The following is a 19,364-nucleotide window of genomic DNA, read 5'->3' as shown; positions in this document are numbered from 1 at the left end:
TTTATACAATCAACACTGTCTTTTTCCCTTGTTTTTATTTATTTATGTGTGCCCCTGCTTGTTTGTATGTGAGCCACATGTATGCTGTACTTGTAGAGGCCAGAAGAGAATGTTAAATCCCTTGGAACTGTAGTTACACACGGGTGTGAGCCGCTCAGTATGGGTGCTGAGACTTGAACATAGGACCTCTGCAAGGCTAGCACATACTTGTAACCACTGAACCCACTTCTTACTTTCTTATGGCTTAATTTCACACTTTTGTTTTAGTTTGTTTACCCTGTTCTGAGAAGGGTTCCAGTAACCTGGACTGACTGACCTCTCACAGGGAAGGGGGAAGAATGTGGCTATGGTTGGATTATTTTGAAGGCGAACATTTCAACCATAAATTCATCTCCTCATGAGCAGATGCTAACTGTTTTTTGCCATTATCACACATGGCATTAAGTTTTGCTTTCTTCGGCCTTTATATTTGCAAGTGTTATGCTTCCTTCAAACCGAAATAGTCAGATAAAATATAAATGAAAATTATACGGACTGTTGAGAAGGTTCATGTCTTGTAGAAGCTTGGGGTGTGAAAAACCAGGTTCATCCCCTGCCCCCCAATACTGAGTCTGTTGTTTCCTGGCCTGTGCTGGAAGTGTCACTAGGGGACACTACTGTTTTTTGTTCCTTGTCAGCCAGACCTTCTTGCAGAGACTGTGCTGCCTCTGTGCCTTACATGCCTTAACCAAATGTTTCCCGAGAGCTAATATTCTCTCTGTAATATGTTCTTTCTAGGTATAAAGACCTGAAGTAGCCTTTCTTGTCTAAAGATGGAAAACAGTACCACTACCATTTCTCGGGAGGAGCTTGAGGAGCTCCAAGAAGCATTTAATAAAATAGGTAAGTTCCAGGAAGCCTAACTGTGGTGTTCCAGTTCTGTTTGCTACCAGACTTCAGGGATGGAGCCGCGCCTTTGACTTCCGCTGCCACATAGCTGTCTTCAAGAGCATTCCTTTCGTTTCTTAAAATCAGGGTTTCATTGCATTCTTTCTGAAAAATAAGCTAGAGATGAGCTGGCATTTCTAGGTGAGTTGGACTTTAGTTCTTGGTCATTACCATACAGAGGATAATCCAGGTTAATGAATGACGGTGTAACTGAACACACTTTCCATGGTATCCTCATCACAGAAAAGAAAATACAGAAACACTTCCTTGTGTACAGACTGAACTCTGTCCATATGTTACTAACAACAGTACTTTTTACTTTAATGCAGAACACTTAAAAATACAGTTTTGTTTTTAAAGGCCGTATGTCTTGTTTTCCCTCCTATGCATAAGTTTTTAAAAATCTCAGTATTGTTTTCAAAGACCGACTGTCTCCTTTTTCTTCTTTTATTCTCTGAAACCATCCTGTGTTTTGTCTTTGATGTTATTAGCTTAGCAGCTTTGTATTTTTCTCTTCTAAAAACACTTCTCGATGTCTGTGGAACCCCAGTGTCACGCTTTCCTCTTTGAAAATTGGTGAAAAAGGAGAGTATGAATTCCCCTCCTCCCTCCCTCTCTCCCTCCCTTGCTCCCTCCCTCCCTTTCTTTCTTCCTTTCTCCCCCACCATCCCCCCCCCTTTTTTTTGGATTTTTTGCTTTAGTTTGTAAATGTATACGAGTAGACATACAAAAACCCCTGTGAAAGCTGAGCTCTCAGTGTTTCCCCTGTCCTCAGCAGACTTCTTGGGTAAGGAAGCATGGCATAGAAAACAAGTCAGGTAGTTGGGCTGGGCTGTCATCATGCTCATGGGTGCTCATGGGTGCTCTCACTCTTGGATTTCTCACCAGCCTCCCCAACAATGACTAAAATTCATGTAGGGCGAACCTTAGAATACAGTAATAATAGTTGTTAAAAATATAGCTTAGCTTGTCTTCAGAAGGGGATTCCCACATCCTCAGTGTGTAAATCAGCACTTCTGAAAAGTCTGTGCCTTGCTCTTCTGCCCGGAGATGGACGTGGAAGCACTCCCATTGGTCACTGTAACATTGCATGCGTATGGCATGCTTTGCAGAAGGCTATTAGCAATAAATGTTTTAGAATATTGCCTGGGGTGCTCTGCATTTTTTCAAGCCAAGAATTGGGCAGTATTGAATGTTCTTTCTTATTTTAGGCATCCCAAACCAGCTAATAAAAATGGATCTGCCAGTTGGGCATTGCAGTCATTTTAAAGGTGCCTTTTAATGAAAGAGATCCTTCCTGGGTCTCAGTAAAATGAGTTAGTAATCTATTTTCTTTGTCGAGCATGCCAACTTTAATCTTTCTGACTCATGGAAACATAATCTTGCAATATTTAATTAATGGTATTTTGAGTAGACAATCCACTGATGAAATAACTGTGACAGCAAGATAGTTTGCGCTGTGAGAGAGCTGATCACACTAGCAGAATATGTACTCACTGACTTTTTACAAGATAAACTATGATTCATGGACTCAGCAAGCCCAAACAACTCTTTAGTGACCACACCTATGCGGCCTTACCGGAGGGAGGATTTTGAGGTCACTGGGGATAGTGGGAAGTTTAAAATACCTGTCTATCCTGTTTTCTCTTTAAAATTGGGTTAAAACACCACAGATCATTTTGACCACCGTTGAGTGTACAGTTCAACGGGATCAAGTGCATTCATATTTTTCAGCACCACCACCCTTTCCCAACAGTCCTTTTTATTCTGCCACACTAAAACTCCACATCTGTTAATCAGCAGCTCCCATGGCCCTCTCCTCCAGCCACCCCCCAAACCCCAGAGACCACCACTCTGCCTTCTATCTAAATTTTCCTCTTCTAGGTACTGTGAATAAATAGAAGCATACTCTGTCTGTGGCTTTGTGTTTGCTTTCTCACTTAGCATGAGCTAATGCTTTTTTGATGTAGCATGTGTCACAACCGTCTTCCTTTTAAAGCCTGACTAATATTCTATTGTGTGTGTAAACAGCAGCGTTTTGCTTGCCAGTGCTTTCATTGATAGCCATGTGGGTTTCTGGCTGCTTTGAATTGCATTGCTGTGAACACAGGTGCACAAATACTTGCTGGAGTCCCACCATCACTTCTGCGTGTACTCCACATGCAGACTTACAGGGTCACATGGCAGTTCCACATTTAATTGTCTGGTGTACAGCTGACTGTTTCATTCTGGATGTGCTGGTTTTCATCCCCACCAGCATGACACATGCTCTCATTTCTGTTCATCCTCACTGGAACTTGCTCTCCTGTTGTTTTTTTTCTAACAGCCACCTTTTAAAGGTTACTAGTAGTATCTTGTTGTGGTTTTGTATTTCCCAAATAAGTACAGATGTTGAACTATTTTATGGTGATTTGTATGCTTTTTATAGAGAAATGTATAATCAAGCCCATCTCAGGGTGTATTCTTGTGTTTCCCACTAATGATTTCAGTCTGGGGTCTTACATTAAGGTCTTGGTTCTTTTTTGAATTGATTTTTGTTCAGGGTAAGTGAGAATGAATCTACATTTCTTTCTCTCTCTCTCTTTCTCTCTCTCTTTCTTTCTTTCTTTCTTTCTTTCTTTCTTTCTTTCTTTCTACATGGTAATGTCATTTTCCCAGCAGGGTCTTCTCTCCAGTGGTTTTTGTTGTTGTTGTTTTTTCACCATTGTTAAAGATTGGGTGGTTATAGATGTATGAGTTTATTTCTGGGACCTATATTTCATTTTATTGGTCTGCCTGTCTGTTTTTGTGCCTGTACCATGCTGTTTTGGTTGCTATGGCTCTGTAGTATAGTTTGGGATGCTGTAAGGCATCCAGCATTGTTCCTTCTGTTTAGGGTTGATTTGAATATTAAGAGTCTTTGGTGTTCCCATATGAATTTTAAGATATTTTTTTCTGGTTCTCTGAAGAATGTCATTGGAATTCTGGTAGAGGTTGTATTGAGATTTTTTAAATAATTGAGTCATTTTTATAATATTAATTCTGCCATGCATAAGCATGAGAAGTCTTTCCACCATCTAGTGTTTCCAGATTTGTTCTTCATTGTTTCAAAGTTTTCATTATAGAGGTCTTTTGTCTCCTTGCTTAGGTTTATTCCTAAGGTTTCGTTTTTGTTTTTAAAGCTGTTATGAGATGATTACTATGTAATTTTGGTCTATGGTGTAGTTTAAATCTGATGTTTTATTGTTGATTTTGTACAGATGATGTACCTAAGGATGAATGGGGGTGTTGAGTCTCCTACTGTTATTGTATCAGGGTCTAAATGACTTCTTCTGCTATTAGTGTCTGTGTTATGAAACTGGGAACCCCAACATTCAATCTTTCTCTTTTGCTATCTATCTATCTATCTATCTATCTATCTATCTATCTGATGATGGAAATTTCTGTCCCAGCCTGGTTCCGCAGCTGTTTAGTCCCAAATAAATACGCAGAGGCTTATATTAATTATAAATTGTTTGGCCAATGGCTCAGGCTTCTATTGGCTAGCTCTCTCTTAATTATTAGCCCATTTCTATTAAACTATGTATTGCTGCAAGGCTTTGGCTTACCCATAATGCTCTGGCATGTTACTCTTTCCATGGCTACATGGTATCTCCCTGTCAACTCTTTCCCTGCCTTTTCCCTTTCCCAGAATTATCTTTGTCTGGTAGCCCTGGCTATTCTTCCTGACTGGCTAATGGCCAATCAGCATTTATTCATCAACCAATAAGAGAAACATATATTCACAGCATACAGAAGGACATCCCCCATCTCATATATATATATATATATATATATATATATATATATATATATATATAAAATTATTTTATCATCTTGATGAATAGTTCCCTTTATTTGTGGCTACATTTTTGTCTCTTCTGAGTAACTTGGTTTGAAATTTACTTTATCAGATGTTGAAGCAGCCAAGCCAACTTGTATTTGATTGCTTCTGTGTTTGGTGGGTTGACGTCATCTTTCATCTGCCTGTCTGTGGATGCTTTTTTTTTTTTTTTTTGCCAGTGAGCTATGATCTTTGGAAACAGAAAATGACTGTTCTTATTTTTTTAAATATATTTTTAATTGATTCTTTGGGAATTTCACATCATATACTGAGATAGATAGATAGATAGATAGATAGATAGATAGATAGATAGATAATTAGTTTTAATCTTTTGATCATCTTAGAGTTCTTAGACATTATGGTCATTCTCCCCCCCCCCCACACACATTTGTTAATGTTTGACTATAGTACTGTATCAACACTGTTATCCATCCCCGATTTTCTTTCTTCTGCTTGGTTAAGTTCATTGACAATGGGTGCTTCCCACTGTATTTTTATTTGACTCATAAAATTTTAATGTCCAGAATTTCTGTTCATTTAGTGTTCCCCAACTGTCAATATTTTTGTTGACTTTCTTTTCCTTGTTTCTGACATTTTTGTACATGTATAATTTACTCATAGTTTTTTTGATTTGGTCCTCAGTGTTGCTGTACTCTGGACTGACTTCCTTCCTTCCTTTACCTACTTGTTTGTAATCCTATTTGAGGTCAATGACCATTTTTATTAGTGAACTTAGGAGATCTTCATCCAGCATTACCTCCATCTCAGTACCTTTGAATTCAGTAGTTGGGGAGTTTTATGATATTTTGGAGAAGCCATATTGTCTTGATTTTCTATGTTTTTTTTCCGAGACAGGGTTTCTCTGTGTAGCTTTGGTGCCTATCCTGGGCACTCGCTCTGGAGACCAGGTTGGCCTCAAACTCACAGAAATCCACCTGCCTCTGCCTTCTGAGTTCTGGGATTAAAGACATGCGCCACCAACACCTAGCTTGCTTTTCTATGTTTCTTTGTTGTTATGATACATCTGATAGTTTGAATATTTGTTCTCCTTTTTATTTGGGGATATTTTTACCAGCATCCTACTCCCAAAGGCTCATTCCAGTATCAGTCAGAGAAACTAATGTAGAGCATTGGGTGAAGTTAAAAACAACAACAACAAAAAAAGTTTAAATGTGGATATAATGTTACAAAGGGGAAGAGAAAAGTGCAAGATGTCACAGTACAGTAAAATGAAAAGGGGGACATTAGTGAAGGTGTGTGTGTTGGTACTCAGCTCGAATTCTCTCTTTCTTCAGCTGGGACCTCAGTTTCTGGGTTGGTGCTGGCCACAGTTGGGATAGGTATTCCCTTTTCAGTTAAACCTTTACAGAAACACCTTCTAGACATACCCGGTGGTGTGTTTCCTGGTTCTGAATCTTCTCAGGTTGACACAAAGATGTAATTATCTGATGTAATGGGTAGCACTCTGGACTCTAAAAATTAGCCATCAGAGATTCTGCAAGAGGTGATTCCTTGCCACAGCCAGAACAACCAACTTGGCAACTTGATGTGTTGCCAGCTATGCAGATTTGTTTTATGTTATATTTGTTCTGAGTCCAGAAGTGCTCCCAGTTTCCAGGAAACCCTACAACCTGCCTAAGGCTATCTTTGTGGTAACAAAAAAAATACTTAAAAGTTTATTTCTAAAAGCCCAAATATAGGGTGAAATATCTTGAATACCTAATCTCAAAGTGTCATTAAACATGATTAAACATACATAATGGTATGATAAATATGTAGCAAGCAATAAATGATCAATAAATAAACTGTCACCAAAAATAAAATATCAAGAAAAATGATTGCATGTTTTTTTAGGAGTAGAGTTCTGTTGATTACATGTTTTATATGTTGCAGATACATAGTGCATAAGGAATGTGGGGCCAGCAGATCCATTTCATAAATTTATCTGCATAAAATCTGATTGGTTATTCCATCTTGACTTTGGCTGATACTTTCTTTTCATATATATCTGACACTTCTCCAGACTTATTTCTCTGAAATTCAGTCATGTGTTAAAACTGAGTTTTCTGTAAATCCAAATAAACTTATTCTTCTGTAAGTGGTCTTGGTCATTGTGTTTATCACAGCAATGGAGAAGTAACTAATCCACATGCACCCTTATTGTTCAGGTATAGAAAGAAAGGCTGCTACCACTTACAAAACAGACTTTTAGAGCTCTGGGTTTCCTACATTTGACGATTTACCATACATCTTTACAGATATTGACAACAGTGGATATGTCAGTGACTATGAACTTCAGGACTTGTTTAAGGAGGCAAGTCTTCCTCTTCCTGGGTACAAAGTGCGAGAGATCGTGGAGAAAATTTTCGTAGTGGCTGACAGCAGCAAAGATGGCAAAATCAGTTTTGAAGAATTTGTGTCAGTAAGTAATCCAGTACTCTTCTAAGTTATTGACCATTTTGTTGCAAGTAGAATTTCAATAATGCTCCTGTGAAGTTTTGTTTTGACTTGGATGCAGAGTCCAGACAAAACACTGCTTTTCAAATGATGGTGAGACTAATAACAGATATTACTGTGAAAGTCATTTCCATAAACCACAGCAAGTCACATTGAATGGAAATTGGGTTCAGACAGTAGTCATTCATGCCCTAGAATTACCGTACTTCAGTTGAATATTGCTGACCATTAGCATAATTGAATGTCTTTGTAAAATAAACATTTTTTAGTTGTATATTCTTTATTAATGAAATATGTGAGCTCCGGGCATTGTGGATAATGTGATGAGCAGGAAGAGATATGGTCCTTGCTTTTGTGGTATGTGGGGAAGGCAGAAGCATACAGATGTATAGAAATGCCAACTGAGGTGACTGCTGTGGTAGAACAGCACGGGCCCCATGAGCAGCTAGGATGGATGGAGGTGAGCGTGAAGGGGAGACCCAGGGACTCGGGGAAGTATCCTTCCATCCGTGATGAGCTGACATCTGAAGAAAGAAGTGAATTAGGGAATGAGGGTGCCAATGTGGGAAGCAGGTGGAATGGCAGTGTGTCCTGAGACCCTCTAGTATGAGAGATGCTGCATCTCCCCAGGGGTCTCCAAGATGATTGGTATGGCCAGAGCTGAGGAGGTAAGGTAAGAAATGTAGCTGGAGATGTGAAGCAGGAATCTGGTCTTGTAGGATCTTTGTTTTCATCCACTGCAACAGGAAGTCACCCAAGCAGGAAGAATAAAGTGATGTGATTAGATCCGCATAAAAAAAAGTCACTGGTATTGCATGGAGAAATTATTTAGTTTAGCCTTGCTGGTCTTTGTAGAGCCCAGTGAATAACTGGGAGAAGGAGTTTTCATAAGCCTCTAGTATTTCCTACAAAAGCTGACTTAATTTATATGAACATGTATTTATACTCAGGATACTCAGGCAGGATCTGCCTTCACAAAAGTATCTTAAAAATCATTATCATGAAGTGATTTCTTGAGATGTAATATAAAAGACCTTGGCTAGTCAATAATATTTTCAGTGTGTTCAGTTTCAGCTCAGTTGTAACATGGTCCCGTTGTTGGGTTACGAACATCACTCCATTTTTGTATAATTGGTAAAGTAGCAGAATTGTCTGCTTACAGCAGTGTTAAGTATGAGGGCATCCAATTCATATTTATGTTGGTGTCATTTCAAATAAATGCGAGCACTGGATGTCCTTCATGCTACTAGAAATGTCTCAATTTTACTTATATTCCATTCCAGCTAATGCAAGAGTTAAAAAGCAAAGATATCAGCAAAACATTCCGGAAAATAATTAACAAAAGGGAAGGGATTACTGCTATTGGGGGAACGTCATCTATTTCCAGCGAGGGTACACAGCATTCCTACTCAGGTAATCTGCTTTTCTGAATTTGGCCTTTTAATCGTTGATTCCTTTAGTGCGCGTCACGTGCCGTCCAGTCTGAGCTGCTGTTGTGATTCATACCATTATTTTTATATACAGTGGAGGGAGAAAAAAGATGCGGACATATTATACTGTGACATCAGATTTAAATATATCTCAAGTTTAGCATTGCCAGCATGAAAAACACCAGCATTACTGAAAAGCTGTATGTTCCTACTATATGTCAAATCAAAAGCATTGAAAACGAAACAGATGCTGTTTGTATTTCAGCTCTGGATGGGTTTAATTCTGATGTCTGGAGTAGTTGTAAAGGATTTTAGGGAGTGATCTCTGAGGATCAAGCCTAGGGCCTCATGCATACTTGGGAAGTACTGTACCACTTAGCTGTACCAAGCTTTCATCACCACTTTTGAGTGGATTTCTCATCATGACAGCAGGCTTGATTTGTAGAGCTGATCTAGGAACGATGGAGAGGCTTATTATAAGGATTTTTTTTCCCTTCTATTTTCCAAGAGTGGAGATACTTGATTCTGTTTTTGATCAAGCCACTGAATAGAGGGTATGTCGCCTGATGTGTCCAATCTGGTAGGATCATTGGGTCTTTTGCTCAGTTTGAAACCCAAAGTAACATTAACACTTTTAATAAGCCTTCTGTATGTTAGGCAAGAACTTTGCTCCAGAAACGAATCAACTCTGTGTGTATGTGTGTGTGTGCACGAACCCCCACATGCTTTGCTTATTTTTAGCATATGTTTATATTCAGTACTGGGTTTTACTGTGGTCTTTTTACTCACATGTATAATGTATTTGGACTGTATTGTTCCCCTCCCTCCTGGCCACCTACTTCCCAGTCCTAACTCAATACTTTTATAAGCCCCAGATCAGAGCTGTCTTAATTTTTTTTTTTATTTTTCTAGACAGGGTTTTCTGTGTAGCTTTAGAACCTATCCTGGCACTCGCTCTGGAGACCAGGCTGGCCTCAAACTCACAGAGATCCCTCCTCTGCCTCCTGAGTTCTGGGATTAAAGGCATGAGCCACCAACGCCCGTCGAAGTCTTAAATTTTTTTTTTAAAGTGATGGAGTTTATTTCCATGAGTTTTTTCTTACCTTTTTCTCTGATTTAAACAATCTATATGTAAGTGTGTGTATTTGACCTCTTGTGGTATGTCTCTAATTCATGTGATTTTATAAACAGTTCACATTTGGAAAGAATTTTTTTAACATCAAACCACATGCATTTTATACTAACTTAAGATGCATGTCTTCCTTCTTCCCTTCTAATATATTGAGTGAAAAAGTGCAATGAATTCCTCTTCCTCCATATATTAAATCCTTGAGAGTATCTCAGTAGTGTTTTAATAGTGTCATTTATTATTTTTTTTTAAATAGAAACAAACAAGTATGTTCTTGTAGTGTGATAAATGCTGTGAAGTGAAGTTTGCCTAATGAGATTTTCTGTTTTCAGATGAAGAAAAAGTAGCTTTTGTCAACTGGATAAACAAAGCTCTAGAGGATGACCCAGACTGTAGCCATCTTCTGCCCATGAACCCCAGCGATGACAGCCTGTTTAAATCGCTTGCAGATGGCATCCTTCTTTGGTGAGTTGAACATCTGGTCATAGGAGCTTTGTGCTTTCACATTCCCTGAACACCGCAACTGGGAGATTCGTTTTCTTTGGACTTAGTCATGATTGCCTAGAAATTTGAGTACCATATACTTTTCAGAATTTCCCCTGTAATATAATATTTTATTTTATGGTGCCTTTTGTGTCTATTGCCGTTATTCTGCCAGGAAGTATCTGAACCCTTTAATGCATTGCAAAATGGTGATGTGGTTTTTCTTTTCACTTCCCCATAAAAGAGTGCCGATGGGGACAGGAGCCTGAGGAGAGGTAGAAAGAAGAAGATACTCCTTCATTAACCCTAAATGAAAGTGTTTCATTTCAGCCTTGGCTCTGTTCAGCCTGTTTTGCTTACTACACTGTAAACTTTCTAAGAGAGTGCATTCATTTTTGTCATGTATGTCACATGTGTATAGTCATAGACCATGTTTTCTTTTGCGTGTGTATTTTGCTTGCATGTGTGAGAGCCCATGCATGGTGCTTGCAGAGGTCAGAAGAGGATATCAGATCCCTGAAACTGCAGTTATGGATGCTTGTGAATCACCTTGTGGGTGCTGGGAATTGAACTCTGGTCCTCTGCAAGACCAAGAACTGCTCTTAATTATTGAGCCATCTTTTCATTACCAAGTCCCAGTACACATATTTATGCAATGCAGGTTCTTTATTAAAAATATATAGTACACTTCCAAAGTAGAAAATACATATCACAAATACGAATACTCCCTGTGGTTAACTCAGTACCATGGCTCATTGTCTTAGTGTTTTTGTTTTGTGTGTGTGTGTGTGTGTGTGTGTGTGTGTGTGTGTGTGTGAGAGAGAGAGAGAGAGAGAGAGAGAGAGAGAGAGAGAGAGAGAGAATTAAAAAGGAAACAATCCCCAAACCTACCCATAAATAGAGGAAATTGGTATCTATTAAATATACATCAGCCTGCATTTATAATTTTTATCTCTTTCGCCAATTTGTAGAGAATGTCTGTAAATCAAATCTGTGCTTTTCTATTTTAGTTTCCAAAGATAAAATGTATTCTGAAACATAGAGACAAAATCTGTAATATTTCTTTTTAAAATGTCTAAATTATTGAAGTCTTCAACTGAGGCTTGCTTCTGTTCCTTCACTTAGACACCACAATGTGTTGATTTATGTGAAAGTTGGCTGTTTCGGAATTTGTCTACATTTCAGGTTGCTAATGTTAATGACCATTTGGTGAAGATTCGGATGCGGAAAGTGCAGGTGGCTGCTGTAGGGTGGGCAGATGTGCTTCAGGACAGATGCAGAAAGCACAGGTGGCTGCTGTAGGGTGGGCAGGTGTGCTTCAGGACCTAGATGATGTCTTAAGTTTTCAAATGTAACTGCTGACATGAACTGCTGTTCAGTAAAATAGAATGGTTTACTATTGCTGTTGAAAAGTAACTAATCTGACTGCTTGCCACAATGAATTAAAACATCTCTAGAAATTTTCATCTAAATGATTCCTGTTTTCTCCTCAGCAAAATGGTCAACTTATCGGAGCCAGATACGATTGATGAAAGGGCCATCAATAAGAAGAAGCTCACTCCGTTCACAGTCTCTGTGAGTACTCTGCTAGTTATACGTGGCTAGGCTAAAAAATATCTAGTGGTGCTGGGAAGTTCAAATAGTTTGCCACTTAAAATATTTTAAAAACAATTTCAGTGTTGTGAATTGAACCCAGGGCCTTTTGCTTGTAAGGCAAGTGAGCCATAGCCCTGCCCTCCCTCTTTTTTTTTTTTTTTGTGGAGGAGGGTTGGCTTTTTTGTGTTGTTTTGATTTTTGAAATAGGGTTTCTCTGTATAATAGCCCTGGCTGTTCTGGAACTCTCTTTGTAGACCAGGCTGGCCTCTAACTCACAGAGATCTACACGTCTCTGCCTCCCAAGTACTGGGATTAAAACTGTACCACTATACCTGGCTAGCTCTGCCCCTTATTTTTTATTAAATAAAAATTGAGCTATATTTTACAATAAAATAGGATTTTTATGTAATTTGGGTAAGTTTCTTTATTAAAGGTAATTATATTCAGTTTATGTTACGGTTGTTCAGTTATTCTATTGATGATCATGTATTTGATGCCATTGTCCATCCATTTTTTCCCTTCTTTCCTTTCCTCCTCCTTCCATCCTCTCCTCCTCCCAACTCCTTTCTTTTTCTTTCACACTGAGGATTGCACAGAAGGCACATGGCATGATAACCCAATCAAAAGATGTAGGTTAGAAGAGATCACTGTGCAGTTAGGTCATATTTTACTAGTTCCACAAAGTGTTTATTTCTGTGCTAATTGTTCTTTAGAGGCCTTATAAAAGTCTGAATTTATAGTTGCCAGTTTCACCTTTCACAACTGCTAAGCATGATAATTAATATTCACTGAGTATTTTATTTAAAACATATCACATGGGGCTGAACATGATGGTGTATACTTTTAATCCCAGCATTCAGAAGGCAGGTAGATTTCTGAGTGTCAGGCCAGCCTGGTCTACATAATGAGTTTCAGGCCAGCCCACATGACTCAGAGACCCTAAACCTACCAACTAAACAAAGAACAATAACAAAAAGCAGCATGTGAATTATTCCGTGACTCTTCCTAGAAGTTTTATAATGAGGTATATACTGTGGTTTTGTAGACCAGGAATGTGCAATCCTTGATTTTGCTAAAATTGTGTTATAATTCTTCTAAAGGAAGTTGTGACCTTGGAGCAATTGCACAGAGCTATTTTTTGAACTGGAAAGGTCTTCCTGTTTATTGTTGTCCTTGAGAAATGGAAAACTGGGTGCTGAGCACAAGGCTTTCCTGCCCTTTCCTTGATAACAGGCCAATGATGCTGTATCCGCCTAGTAGAAATACCATTCTCAAAAACTGCTTCCAACATAGTTGCCAAAGGATTGTTTTCTTAAACATTTTGTGAAAGGCTTTTCAGTTAATGAGCATGCATATGAAAATGTTCATGTCTTTCTCCCTTTTTAGAAACATGGGTGGTAAGTTTTTATGGCACTGAACCTGAAATTCAGTATTTCCTGTGGCTTTATAAACTTACTGTTTGTTCTTCCTTTTATGCTGTATGAAGTACACTAAATAACATAAAATATTTTGTGAGTATTTCACAGTAGCTACGGAATGGAGCTGAGGGGCTAAATATCATATAGTTCTGTTTTTAGAGGTAGTATTTTTCCTATGCAATTATTAGTCTAACCCTTTAGGATGCTTGAGAGTATTGGTGTAAGACGAGACAAGAGTGGGAACTTTGGGGAAGGGTAATGTTACCAAGGATGTTGAATCTGTCTTGGTTGTTTAAGATTTTAGAGCCCAGAGCAGAATTACTCTTGAGGTGTTGGCGCACTCTGGAGTGAGAGGCAAGAAGGTCACAGGTTTGGGGACTGAGAACTAGGTTACACTGAGACCCAACTCCAACAAACAAATGAAACAAGCACTGCTAGTTTCACATGACCCCCTTTCCCCTTCACTCATTTCAGAAGATAAAACTGTGATAATACTGTTTTCCACCTTATGACAATGGTTCATATGATGCCATACTGCATAAAGGATGAAGTTTATAACCACCATATAACCATGTGGTGGTTATAAACTAAGGGAAATGGACAGATCAAGTAAAGAAGACAGACTTTTTTTTTTCCTGCAAATGACATCATTTTATACTTCTGTATGAGCGAATATCCATTCACTGTGTGTGAATCCCACCCTTGCCTTATCTACTGGTGCTGATGACCATCTTGTGAACAGTGCAGCAGTAAATACACATGTGCCCGTGGAAGACAGACTCTTTGGTTTTGCCACAGTTGGGGACTGAATCCAGAGTTTGATGACTGAGCCCAATCCCCAGCTTCAAGACTCATTTATCTTCCTGAAATTTCTAATCTAGGAAAGATGGGGAAGGCTTTGGAGATGGCTCAACAAGTAAAGTCCTCATTGGTCTTAGAAGCGTGAGGACCTGAGTTCAGTGTCCAGAAGCCCTATTTGTCATGTTTGCAAAAGCTAGTCTTGGTGGTGTGAGCTTCTGATCCCTGTGGTAGAGAAATGGAGATAGGCAGATCCTGGAGTCTCCGTGGCTGGCTGGCTATGCCTACTTGATTGGTTACAGGCTAGTATGAGACTATGTTTCAAGATAAAACTAAATGGCGCCTGAGGAATGACACCTGAAGTTGTTCCCTGGCCTCCATATGCATGCATACGTATATGTATGTACCTGCACACACATGTACCCTCATACACATGAATATACATGTGGCAGACTGGCTCAGCAGGTAAGGACCCTTACTGCCAAGTCTAAAAGTCTGGGTTCAGTTTCCAGAACCTATAGGGTGGGCAGAGAGTATCACCCACTGCAAGTTGTCCTCTGACCTAGACGCGTGTGTTGTTGGGCACCTGGGCACATGTATACACGTGCTAAATAAAAAATAAATAAATTAAAAATAAAGACACGGTAAGAAAGCTGTATGATCTTGAGTGAGTTATCATGCTTCTTTATTACTACCAAATAACAGTAATTATTTAAATAAAGATTGCAAAACAGTAGTAATGTGAAGACCTGAAAGTCAGAAAATCAAGGCCACTGTGGTGACACATGCCTGTAATCCCAGCACTTATAGGCAGAGGCAGGAGGAACAGGAGTTAGGGGGCATCTTTGGCTACAGAATAAATTTGAGGAGAGCCTGGGCTATAGGAGACTCTCAAAACAGAAAGAAAACCAATACAAAACTAGCTATAAGAAATGAATCTGTCTGTTTCCAAATGTAAAAACCACCACCACCACCACCACCAATGATTAAAATAAAAACAAAACAATTACAACATGAACAACAACAAAGCCAGTGCAGTTGTGGTGGTTTGGGTGAGAATGGCCCTTGGAGGCTGTCTATGAATGCTCAGTCATCAGGGAGGCGAGCTATTTGCAAGGATTAGAAGGATTAGGAGGTGTGGGCTTGCTACAAGTAAATCACTGGGGGTGGGCTTTGCGGTTTCAAAAAAAAAAAAAAAGCCCATGCCAGGCCCAGTGTCTGTCTGTCTGTCTGTCTGTCTGTCTGTCTGTCTGTCTGTCTCCCTTTCTCTCATCAGTGGCTTTATTAGATCATAAACAATATATCACCACAGATAATCATGGACTAGCCTCTGAAACTGTAAGCAAACCCTCATTAAATGCTTTATTTTATGAGAGAACAGGGGTAAAAAGTTGTGACTTATTTATGATTACAATCAATTTAATGTACTTGCATACTTTTTTTGAACACGTTTCATGGTGTCAACAAATATGAAATGGGTTATTGTAAAATTAAGTTTGTTGTAATCATTGCAAACCCAGTTCTTCCCCCTTGCTAATGCATTCTGGGGAGTCACAGGCAGACAAGCGTTCTTTATACTCTGGAAGGAAAAGCTAGGAAACTGTTAGTGGTCAAGCCTAAATTTGCAGAGGATGTGTCTTGAAAATTGTATTTTTTTGACTTTGAGTATTTAAAAGCATCCGAAGCTATTAAATGTTTTATAAGCCTCCAGTTGCAGTATTTGCCAGGTACTGCTAGCTCTTCCAGATTGGTTTAGAATAAGTGAATTATGAGGTTCTAAAAGTGCTGGAGGGCTTTCTTGCTCCATTGCTTGTACAGGAGTTAGGATTCTGAGGTAGAGTTTTGGCCTAGTATGGGTAATCCCAGTGTTTAAACCCTAGCACTAAAGAAAACAATAAAATAATTTTTAACTGGAGGAGATATAACAAGAAACAAGTAGGTATACTAATATTGCATTTTGCATTGCCATGTTTGTGTGAATGGGCCTGAGGATTGTTCTGTCTTTTTTGTTTATTTGTTTGTTGCTTTGGTTTTGGAGACAATATCTCATGTCACTCAGCAGGTCTTTACCTTGCTTTGTAGCCACGGCTGGCCTTGAACTTCTCTTGACTCTACCTCCCATGTGTTAGACTTTGCTTGTACGACCTTGCTTGGCTGGTAATATATAACATTTTAGAGAGATAGGAGTAAGATTGGGAAGAGTCTGAGGTATGTGTGGAGATGCTGCTTTGTGTAGGATATTCGGAGACTAGGTGTCTTTGAGCTGAGTTTTAAAGCAACTGGGTAGACCAGCAAGATGGCTCAGTGGCTAAAGTTGCTTGCCGCCAAGCCTCACTGACCGAATTTGATCTCCCACATGGTGGAAGGAGAGGACTGACTCAAAGTCAAAGGTCCTGTACAGTTTGAGTAGAGAGAGCAAGAGAGTAACCGAGCAAGGGCGAAGGAGAGAATGTGAGTAATGGTAGTGACAGGAAACATGAAAGGTTTTAAACTTCATGAATAGCCTGGATTTATGTTTCCTAGGAAAACTGATACTAGAACACTACTGGCAACAGGTTGGGCAGGGGAAGCGTGAGAATGGTCATTCAGAGTTAGGACACTACCAAAGAAAGACATGTTTCAGAGATAAATACCTCTGACATTGATAGAAATTGACGACTGGCTGTGGAAGGCAAGGAAGAGCAATGACCCTGCTTGGGCTTCTGGCATGGGAAGAAAGGAAGCAAGACAAAAGCTTGCACCTAGTAACTGAGACAGTTAGAGCTGACATTACTAGGGACGATAGGATGGTGGGAAGGATGGCAAGAAGAGCTTAGTATTCTGAACATGCCAGGTTTGAGGTGCTGTTAGAACACACGGCAGATAGCCAAGAGGATATAAGCCGTAAAGCTTGAAGTGGGTGTTTGCAGGGGGTGTCTGAAGATGGAAATCTGACATTCATTGATTGGCCTGTCTAGATGATTGTTAACCATGGGAGTTTCACTAGTAGTATAGTTTTGTTAAATATTATGCTTAAAAATCTGAAAATTTTCAATCAGCTGTTACAACTCTGTGGATATGACTTTAGAAATATTTCCTCACTTGTGTATTTCTTTTGGCAATTCAGGAAAATCTGAATCTAGCCCTGAATTCTGCCTCGGCCATTGGGTGCACGGTGGTCAACATTGGTGCCCAGGATCTGAAAGAAGGAAAACCACACTTGGTCCTGGGGCTTCTCTGGCAGATCATCAAAGTTGGTCTTTTTGCTGATATTGAGATTTCTAGGAATGAAGGTAAGCTCATCAGATACATTACTCTTCACGTGTAGACAGCTCATGAAGGAAGAGCTGACATCTCCATGTTTCCCTCTTAGCCTTGATTGCCTTGCTGAAGGAAGGGGAGGAGCTAGAGGAGCTGATGAAGCTTTCTCCCGAGGAGTTGCTGCTACGCTGGGTGAACTACCATCTGACCAATGCAGGATGGCGCACCATCAGCAACTTCAGCCAGGACATTAAGGTTTAGAGTGCTGAAAAACTGCATTATTATTTATATTATTGTTACTATTATTTTGTCGGGAGCTTATGCCATAATACGTGTGTGGTAGCCAGAAGACAAACCGTGTGAGTTGATTTCCTCCTACTACCATGTGGGTCCTGCAGATGGAACTCAGGACACCAGGCTTCTGCAGCAAGTACATGACCCGCCAAGCCATCTCACTGGCTCGGAGTTTAATGTTAACATTCAAATTTTTTACAATGAAATAAGGGTGTAGGCGATAAGAAATATAGGGGATTCAGATTTAAATTTCAACTCACAAAGATACTTGGGATGAAAAATGAGGGTTTATCTTTTCCCATCTGAGTTGGATGCTACCAATTTTATTCACAAATACCTTTTAAAATAATAAACTGATGTATTGACTTTTAAAAATAAGACTTACAGCTGACCATGAGATGAAGGGGACAATAACTTTAACAGATTAAAGCATTATCCCCGGTCACTGGCCCGCTGAATTATAAGGAGCTAAGAATTATTGCATCTGTTTGCTGGATTGGAGCTCCGTGGGTTCAACACTCTTCCTCCCATTTTGCTAATGACCAGCAAATAGAAAATCAAGTTGTCTGAGGACATGGGGGATCTGTTGACTATGGGGATCTTATGGTATGTCTCCTAACCAAAGTAGCTTGGGAACACTTTCTTCTCTACTGCAGGGCCTCGACAAGGAAACTATCACATCCACTTCCACTTAGCAGTAACTTTCCAAGGTCACTGCTGCCATAAGCACTGCCAAACTGGATCCCTGTAGCTTTTCTTCTCTGTGATTTATTTTTTCCAGAATGATCTGGAAAAATAATTAGAACAGTGCTGTCTTTCATTCATATTTCCTCTTTAAATACAGTGCCTTTAGTCACATTTTGCCACAATGGTGATATAGTTTTCTCTGTTTTCAGGTATTAACTACTGTTTTAAAAGCTTATTAGTCTGAATCTCCTTAAAATTGAGTTCAGATCATTCAAATATTAAAAATCTCCTGACATTATACCAGGTATTCCGATGTAAAGGCTGGCATTCCAAAAGTTTACCAACTAGACCTAGCAAACTATGTAAAATTTACTGGCTTAAAACAATGACTTAGGGGCGGTGGTGGTGGTGGCATACGCCTTTAATCCCCCTTTAATCCACTTGGGAGGCAGAGACAGGTGGACCTCTGTAAGTTCAAGGTCAAGCCTGGTCTACAGAGCAACTTTCAGGACATCTAGGGCTACACAGAGAAAAATTAAACAAAACCAAGCCAAAAAACCCCAATGACTTAGTATTTCTCATAAATTTAGTATTTCTCTTAATTTTGTGTGCTGATGGTTCTTCTCTACATTTGTCATCTGGGATCAGTTGTCAGCTTGGCTGATCTGAAAGGTGCACAAAGGCATTGGTCCTGTGTCTCTGTTGCTCCTCTGCCAGGCCTTTCCATGTGGCTAGCTTGGAAAGGTAGTATATTCTCATACTCTGAGAATATCAGATAGTTGGACATTTTAGGTAGAGGTGAACTTCAAGAGGGAGGAACCAGGGGCTCATTGAGATTTGGAGCTTGAAATCCCCAGAACATTCACAGTATTGTTTGGTCAGAGTGAACAGCCAGGGCAGTAAATAAGCGGGGCGGGAGATAGCCTTGGCTTCCTGCTGGGAAGAGCTACACATATGTTTGGAGAAAAAATAGAGCAGCCATCCTTGGAGATGACTACATTAGATGATGTAATCTAACAAGGTCACAGTTTATGTGTAGAGAC

At 39.5% G+C, this 19,364-nt stretch overlaps 1 protein-coding gene across 1 annotated transcript in view; it reads left to right on the top strand.

The window, feature by feature from the left end:
* The first annotated feature begins 812 nt into the window (after window positions 1–812).
* Window positions 813–19,364, top strand: part of Pls1 (plastin 1) — a 38,245-nt gene continuing 19,693 nt past the window's right edge. Inside the window, exons 1-7 of the mRNA XM_035444533.1 lie at window positions 813–882; window positions 7,048–7,211; window positions 8,530–8,659; window positions 10,138–10,270; window positions 11,782–11,863; window positions 17,207–17,372; window positions 17,453–17,595. Coding sequence (XP_035300424.1) covers window positions 813–882; window positions 7,048–7,211; window positions 8,530–8,659; window positions 10,138–10,270; window positions 11,782–11,863; window positions 17,207–17,372; window positions 17,453–17,595 — 888 coding nt within the window. The remainder of the gene's footprint in view (window positions 883–7,047; window positions 7,212–8,529; window positions 8,660–10,137; window positions 10,271–11,781; window positions 11,864–17,206; window positions 17,373–17,452; window positions 17,596–19,364) is intronic.

The sequence above is a fragment of the Cricetulus griseus genome, chromosome 4 (genome assembly GCF_003668045.3).
Source record: "Cricetulus griseus strain 17A/GY chromosome 4, alternate assembly CriGri-PICRH-1.0, whole genome shotgun sequence".
NCBI classification, from domain to species: domain Eukaryota; kingdom Metazoa; phylum Chordata; class Mammalia; order Rodentia; family Cricetidae; genus Cricetulus; species Cricetulus griseus.
This window is presented reverse-complemented; position numbering and strand designations above follow the sequence as displayed.